This window comes from Tetrao urogallus (genome assembly GCF_951394365.1).
Source record: "Tetrao urogallus genome assembly, chromosome: 2".
Lineage (NCBI taxonomy): Eukaryota > Metazoa > Chordata > Aves > Galliformes > Phasianidae > Tetrao > Tetrao urogallus.
Window position 1 is genome coordinate 104,976,279 of NC_136814.1, and position 8,388 is coordinate 104,984,666.

General features: G+C 43.3%; 1 protein-coding gene across 2 annotated transcripts in view; it reads left to right on the forward strand.

Moving 5' to 3' along the window:
• Window positions 1-8,388, forward strand: part of HMBOX1 (homeobox containing 1) — a gene marked incomplete at both ends in the record, with an annotated part of 108,583 nt that overhangs the window by 75,526 nt on the left and 24,669 nt on the right. For both annotated transcript variants that reach the window (XM_079550494.1, XM_079550493.1), the window contains one exon: window positions 4,962-5,115. In XM_079550494.1, the coding sequence (XP_079406620.1) occupies window positions 4,962-5,115 (154 nt within the window). The remainder of the gene's footprint in view (window positions 1-4,961; window positions 5,116-8,388) is intronic.

The following is an 8,388-nucleotide window of genomic DNA, read 5'->3' on the forward strand; positions in this document are numbered from 1 at the left end:
AACAGAAAATAACTTGTTAATGCATCATTTTCATTTTTCAAGTACGTGACGGTAGTACATAATGCTTTAAATCATCCACAGGTAATCTTGCATCTGCTAACCTGAGAAATTTGTGTTGTGGAGCATCAGGGTGATTTTGAGACATGGCTAGATGTTACTCCTGTACCGAAGAGACTCAGCAATTCCATCACTTTTGTTACTTGGCAGTTTGCTTTGGCCTCTAGAATATGCTGCCTGTTGTTTTCTTGCTTCTGATTGCTTGTTTGCATGGATAGTTACTGTACTTCTCCTGTCTTTGGTCTTTGGTGGCAGTTCATGGAATCATGGGATATTTTGAGTTGGAAGGGATCCTTAAAAGTCATCTAGTCAAAATCTGCTGCAGTGAACAGGGACACCTATAGCTTGATCAGGATGTTAAGAGGATGGTCCGTCCTGGCCTTGAATATCTCCAAGGACGGGGCCACCTCTCTTACTGTAAAAAGCTTCTTCCTTATATCCAGTCTAAATCCCACCTCTTTTGGTTTGAAACAGTTTCCCCTTGTCCTATCACAACAAACCACGCTGAAGCGTCTGCCCTTTGTTCTTATGAACCACCTTTAGATACAAGGCCACTCTCAGGTCTCCCTGAAGCCTTCTCTTCTCCAGACTGACAGCCCCAACTCTCAACCTGTCCTCATGGGAGAGCTGTTCTGTCCCATCGTTTTTGTGGCCCTTCTCTGGATGCACTCCAGCAGGTCCATGTACTGAAGATTCCACAACTGAATGCAGTGCTCCAGGTGACTCCTCACCAGCACAGAGCAGCTGCTGCCCATGCTGGCCACCCTTGTTAGGATGCAGCCCTGGATACAGTTGGTTTTCTGGGCTGCAAGGGCACACTGCTGGCTCATGTCCAGCTTGCCATCCACCAGTCCTTTTACACGGCTGTGCTCTATCCTTACGTCCCCCAGCTTGTCCTGACAGTGGGAGTTGCTATGATCCAGGTGCAGAACCTTACACTTGGATTTATTGAACCTCATGAGGTTCACCTGGGCCCACTGCTCAGCTTGTCTAGATCTCTTTACATGGCATCCCATCCCTTGGGCATATTGACCGTACCACACAGCGTGCTGTCATCTGCAAACTTGCTGAGAGTGCACTCAGTCCCACTGTTGAATATATTAAAGAGCATTGTTCAGGCACCAGCAGATACGAATGCTGTAAATGCTCAGAGATCACAAAAAAAGCCTTTCTGCTGTAGGCAATAATCTTACTTAAAAACTTCTTGACTTCTTGATCAATGTTTTCCTGGTATGAGTAATGTCAAACTTAATAGCATAGCTGCAGACTCCAATGTATTAGTGACTGTAATTTTTTCTGGAAGCAGTTGCCAATTAGGGTGAAAGGCAGTTTTTTGTTGAGGGGAAGAAGTCAATGCTAAATACTGGTGTTTGAAAGGACTTTAAACCAATTAATAGGGATACTTTCCATTTAGATATGGAGTTTTTTGGACAGGCACCACATCTCTTGTGTTTTGTAGAGGGCCACGAGCATTTTGGCAGCAGATAAATAATATATGTTTCAGAAGCTAGTGTATGAGTGCATTGAGTCCTGTAATGTTCTGATTATTTTTTTTAGAGCCCCTGGCTTTTAAATAAATAAATACTTCTTTTTATGCTGATAGTTAGCTTGATTAGTTTGGCTGGCACTGGGTCTTGAGCAATGTGGAAGGCTTGTTATGGAGCAACTTGAGCATTTCTTTTGCCTCCGTGCCCTGTAACCTGAAGCTGTCTTCTAGAAATAGTGTGTTGGAGTTGCAGATGGTTACAGACTGCCTCCAGTTAGCCTGCATGCTTTCTTTCAGCTGGTCCTCTGTAACAGGAAGGTAGCTGTGGTCATCTTGTGCTTTTCCTTCTTGAGCAAAAGGGAAGAAGAAAAGTAGTTATTACCAGGATGTAATCTCTCTTGTATTACTCCCATAGCAGTTCTTCTTCAGCTATATCTGAAAAACATATGAAAAGAAACTGAACAACCAAACACCCAACCAGAACAACAGAGGCTGGATATCCCATGGGATTCATACTCGAAATGCACTGTTGGTGATTTACTGTTTTACAGAGCTTCAGCAGTCCTGCTCTCATCCTTCCCAGCCAAGCAATGAGTCCTGTAAGGAACGTTTTGGTGTGCAGGCTGCTGATTTAAATCTAGTTTGGCTCAGGAGTAACTGGAAGGTGTTTATTATGTGCTCTCAGGTCAGTCTGGCTAAAAATGAAGCATGACATCTCTTCTTATCAGTGTAATATACAGTAGGTACTTGTTGCAGAGACTTGCTGGTAAATGATTTCTTGGAGCTGGGAGATGCCCTGAGGCTGCCTCCAGCCATTCTGTGCATCACTCTTGTACTGCAGAGCCTCTGTGAGAGATGGGATGTGGATCAGCAATTGCATGTGATGCTTTTAAGTGCAGCTCAGAGTAGTGTTTGGGACATGCAGAGAGAAGGAAGGCCTTTGCCATGAGAAGCTTTCAGTATAGAGGTAGCTCTGTGTTGCTGCAAGAAGTGCAAGTAGTGAGATGGCACTTTTCCTTTTTCTCCCTGAGAGGAGTTCTTCCCAGTTGATTCACCTCTACACCACTTACAGGTTCTTGCTTTTTGATGCATGTACCAAGACAGAAATTTCTTACATTTGCTCTGCTTGTTCTGCAGAAGAGAGAAGCTTCACTTCTTAGAAGCTGTTTGAGGAGCTTGTGAAAAGAATCTGAAATGGCAGCTGGGATGGAAAATAAGTTGCAAAGAAGTGAAGCTGGTCTGAGAGAAGATTGCAATGAAACTTTGGAAGAGCAGAATAAATGGGATCCCAAAGTGCTCACTTAATTGCAGGACATGAAACAAAGCTCAAGTTGTCTTACCAAATGCAGCAGCAGTGCTCGTATCCACCACTTTCACTCTGACAGATAGATCCCAGCACATCTTGTGCCTCTGCATGCATTCAGGTGCTTCTGTCTCTCTTCGTGTGCAAAAACAGGGGTTGTGTACTTGCTTGTAATGCACAGCATGCTTCTCCCATATCAGCAGCTGATATTGATGTTACCTTGTAGAAAAGAGAAATGGGTAAATTAATAGGTAAATTGATGGGAAGGCTACTGAACAAACAAAAAAAAAGTAAATAAAAATTCAGTAAGTGAACATGGCAGCAGCAGAAGTAAACTCATGCTTTAAACCCTGATGTTTTTTCAGCCTTTGTCTGCAAAATCTGATGTAATTGCTCTGCATCTCTTTCTGTTAGGCATCAGTGATATTTCCATATTCCCCCTTTTTCTTGAGAACATACAAATGAAATCCTTAGGTGGGGACAATGCATTGCTAAGGCAGTGCAGGGAGAGCTAATTCCTTGTCCCGTTCTCCCCAGACTCTTTTAAATGAATGAATAATATTTATATTTTAATTGTGGAGAAGTATTTAAAGCCTAGCAACCTGATACTGACCCAGCCCTCAAATCGTGCAAGGATTAGAGAGTAGATAAGGAACTCTCCTTGCAATGGCCTCCGCAAGAGTTGGCAACATAGGAGACATTTCATGTGTCAATAAAATGAAGTAATTGGGAATTGGCAGGAATCACTGTCCTTGTACACACAGGGCAGAGGTGGTGGGGTTCACTTCCTGTAGACTTCTCCTGGGAAAAGTCTGTAAGTGTTTGTGGGCTCTGCTCCCTGTGCCAGTAAGGAAAATAGGCATTGGGCATTTCTGCAAAGCAGCACAGCCAAATGCATAAATAGCTAATTCCTTGGTTTTTACTGTAGGAATTTGCTTATTGGAAAACTCTAAGTTCCCTTAACCCCTTTAACTGTGTTACAGAATAAATGAGAGGTGTTGTTTTACTAAAACTGTACGGTTCTGTGATAAAATCCTAACCGTTCTGAGCAATCTGAGCAAGACCCAGAGGCCTCCTGTCCCAGCCCTGCTTTTACATGCAAGTAGTAGCACACTCCTCATGTGAGCGATGCCACTTGCTACTCTTGGGGGGGAAAAAAACACCAGGCTTTTAGAATGCGTGAAATCCATTTGTGCTTAGACTGCTTGTGGGATATGGGTGATGATTTAGCTTTTCATGTGATTTATATATGTATTTTTTCCATGTAAGAGCAGCTCTTTCTTCATTCCCTCCAGGGGTAGCTGCTGAGCACAAGTCTCTCAGAGCATCCCCTGTTTCACATAGAAATGCCCCTAACCCAGGGCTATATGAAAGATTGGTCTCTGTGTTTTGATTTATCTTGATTTATTAACTGAGAGGCTGTTGTGCAAGGATTCGGGTAAGTTTCAAAGGGCTTTTCCTAAAGGCACTGTGCCAGGTCCCATCTCTCTCTTGAGGCTTTCCAGCTCAGGCTTCTTGAAAGGAGAAATATATCCATAGATGGGGGGCCAAAGTGGAAAGATGTGATACTAATCTGCTTTCAGTGGCTTTTGCAGTCAGCCTGGCACTCAGGGGCCCATGTTTGCACAGGTCACTGCGTGTGCTTCTATCTGTGGAGCGATTTCAAGTGTTTCCTTGGCTCTTCAGCCATGTCAGAATATCTTGGGGGATAAACTTACACTGTGCTTTCTGAGACTGCCGTACAATTGATTATTATTTCCCATTTTGTGGCCGAAGTGGTAGCAGCACAGCCTAAATAAAGATCAGTTGTGGCACAGCTCCTCCCTTCTTTATGACACTTGATGAAGACAAGGCAGCATTTCCAGAGTGGCTTCAACAAAGGCAACAAGCTCAGTTATGTCATCCTTAGATTTCTGTGGGTACCTGGTACTTCTCTGGCTGGGAACGGGAACTCTAGCTGGCTTTGTATGTCCTCAAGGTGTCTTTTTTTGATGATGCTTTACTATTTAGTTTGAATGGTTTCATCATCTGTCTTGTCTTTTTTTCCACAAGCAGGAGTGAGGAAATGGGCATGATTTTTAGTCCACTAGGAAACGCAGTGTTTATTATCCCTAGGGGCTACGTTAAGCATGCGACCAGCTCCCATCCCAATAGAAGAGCCAGAATGGAGACAGACACCTCCCCCAGTCACAGCTACCTCTGGGACCTTCAGACTACGGCGAGGCAGTCGGTTCACATGGAGAAAGGAATGCCTGGCTGTTATGGAAAGGTATGTCATTTTGGGGCTCTGGAGAGGGGCACTTAAAGCCAATGCAAATATCCTTTTTTCCTGCTAGCTTCGTTTTCATGGGTGTACTTTAGAATGGCACATGCCAATAAGTGTTAACTGTAATTCCACATAATAGAGTAGTAGGAGCTATTTCAGCCCTTCTCTTGTTTTTGTTTTTGAAAAGTGCTGTATTCCTCTGGACACTATTATATTTTGTAGCTGCTAAGGAGTCTTTCCCATTGCTCACTGTGAGAGCATTGGTGTTCATTCAGTTCATGCTTTTCTTTTGCAGAAACCTTTCCATCCAATCTGGTCCTGCCTCTCTCGGTGGAGTTCTGCACACTCTTTATACTCTGCATTTCTCCTTCCCACTTTCCTGGTTTAGTCTCGTAATGTTTCAAGTTATTTTACATTTGATACTGGCATTTCAGCAGCACTGTAATTGTACAGGATGCAGAACTTTGCCTTAACAAGCAATAGATTTCCTATCCAAAAAGGCTCTTACAACCCTTTTACGTGAACTGGGAACAGTACAGAGCAAAGTGGATATTTCAAATACATATGCAGAGTGGTAGGTGATCATTAGAGCTCCCTACTCTTCACTCCTGCAGAGACGAAGCACTCTCTGAGCCAGGTCTCCTTGCTGCCTATGTGCTTTTCCCTTCCCTTTCCTTACAATAATCTCTCTTTTATGGGTAACATCGTATAATAATGAAGGTCTACTGAACTCAAACATAGTTTAGGGATGAATGTTAAATTCTGATAAAGGCTAAATGACTGGGAGGACTTTTCTTCTCTCCAGGAGCATAAAGAACCTCCTTTACATGAAAGCACTGGATGATGTTCTTTACACACTACATTCCACCCTAGTTTGCAAATCCATTGAATCCTTGGCCATTGGATTTTTAGGACGTGCTTCTGCCATGTCTTTACTGCTGCTCCTTCCTCTTATTTGCAGGGGGGTCTTTGGAACTGATTAGAATCAGGAGGGTGTCTGCATCTGCCTTACCTAATACCAAAATACTGAGCTGAACATCTGTGGGTGAGGCTGCAGGCCGTCACAGCAGCTTTGCAGGGCTGAGGCCAGTAACTGTTTCTGTATTCTGTGCTGGCACCGTACTGCACAGCTTTGGCTGAATATTTCCCCAAAGAAAATAATGTAAATGTTTAAAATCTATTCTGCTTTGCTACACCCATCTAGTGTAATGTCCTGCTAGCAGAGGGGTTGGCATTTACCTGGTGTGTCCCCCTCTGCAGTGTGGGAACAATGTCTGGTACTTCAAAATGCTTGTATGGCTGCCCTGATTGCCATGTGAAGGATCACAGAAACGTTACAGCTCTGTGTACCTTTAAGGCCATGCCATCCTCTTGTTAACTTGTGTGTAAAATATTTGCTTGCTTTGAGGTGGAATTACAGCTATCTTGGCCGTGGGTGTTTTCCTGCCGACTATTATTTGCTGTTTGCATTATGATAGTGCTTTCGGCTCCCTTACACGAGGTGCTGTGGAATCAGAGCAGAAGGAGATGGTTAAGGAAGTTCTTTCCTCCTCCACTCCTCCTCTCCTAAATCCAGTCTCTGCTGTGACACTGTCACTGAAGTCAGATGAGCTGCAGTGGTTTGATATACGTCTGTTAGAAAGGTTTCCTTTTGTATACTGAAGGAAGCAAGTCAGCACTGACATTGGAAATCATCAGGTACTGTATGCAGATATGTAATCACCTGATCTAATTTTGTATTACTCTCTTTCTTCTTTTAGCCACTCTTGGTTTTGTTCACTGCGTCTTGTTTTGCTCTCTGTAAGGTCTCTTCTGTAGGGGTTTTATTGTTTTTTGGTTAATTAAATGGAGGCTTCTGCCATGTTCCCTTCATCCTGGCTTTAAAAATAATTTGCAAAACCCTTGCTGGGTCCCTACAAACACTGAATTTCACAATGTTATGCAGGGGTACTGGAAAGCATGGCCAAGAGTTTTTACCTAGAGGCAAGAATACAGTGAACTAACTGTGGTAAAAGCTTTGTATGGCAATAAAACAAAGACATGTTTGGAATATGGTTGTTTAATTGCTAGATGCTCATGGGCTTAGCTGAGCTTAAAGATGTTTTATGTGACAAGTTTGAAAGGATGGGAGAAAAACACTCACTTGGGAGCCCTATGAAGAGGCTGACTAACTTCACTTCCAAGTCACCGAAGTCCTCCAGGCTCTTCAGTAAGGTGACTCAAAGCACCAGCCAGCACAAGGGTAACCAGATTCCAGCTGTGTCACCCAAGCAGATCAGGTTTGCTTGATGCCGTAGGGTCAGGAATCGTCATTTGGCCCACAAACCAGTGTTTGGCATTGAGTGTGGACCGGGGCCATTCAGCTGGAATTTGCATTTTCCTCTCAAGAATTACGTTTTGACTGTGAGCGAAGGCATCTTACTCACTTTAATGGGCCATATTCCTTAATTAAATGCATGTTTCATTATGCTGCATTTGTATGTCCTGCAGCATCTTAATGTGCTGTTGGTGCATGCAGGGATTTAGGCACCTCGTTTTGAGCTGCCTTTTTGGGTCCCTGTGTAAAGTGTTTGTTCACCTGGGCTTTCTGGCTAGTCAGCAATGAGAAGTAGGGATCCAGAAGGCAATTCCATCACACTGATGCAGCTCATGACGAGTCCTGCACCTTTCTCCTAGGTACAAGAGAGCAACAAGACCTACTTCAGTGATTTATTTCAGTGCCTGATGATAAGAGGGCTGAATCTAGACATTAATGGGAACTCTTGTGTAGGCGATGCAAAGCTACTTTTTCTTGTACGCTTTTGAAATGTTGCTGTGAAGCAGCAAAACAGGCTTTGGTGAGGATCAAAGTCTTGGGCTGCTGTGTGAGTTAATTGTGGTATGTGCTATTGACTTAGAGTCGGTTGGGATGAAATGCGGTTGCTAAAAGTCAGCGTATCAAAGCTGAGAGCACTTCAAGGAAACAATCTGAATTTGATGGTAAAAATGACAAGTGCTCCCCAACCAAAAATGCACTGAACAGGTCAGGATTTGTCCCATGTACTGAATAAGAAAGGCGAGGACTTCTCAAAACGCAAATCCACAATAATTCCAACGCAATTAATTATATCATGTTGGCAGCAATATCATAATTAAGATTACAGTCAGGCCAGCACATATATTGAAGTATCTGATGTGCCTAAGTGTCTTTTTGTGGGGTATGTGTATTAAAGAAACTAATTGGTTTACACTGGATTTCCAGAATAGTGCTTGCGGTCTCTGTAATTCAATTCTCCA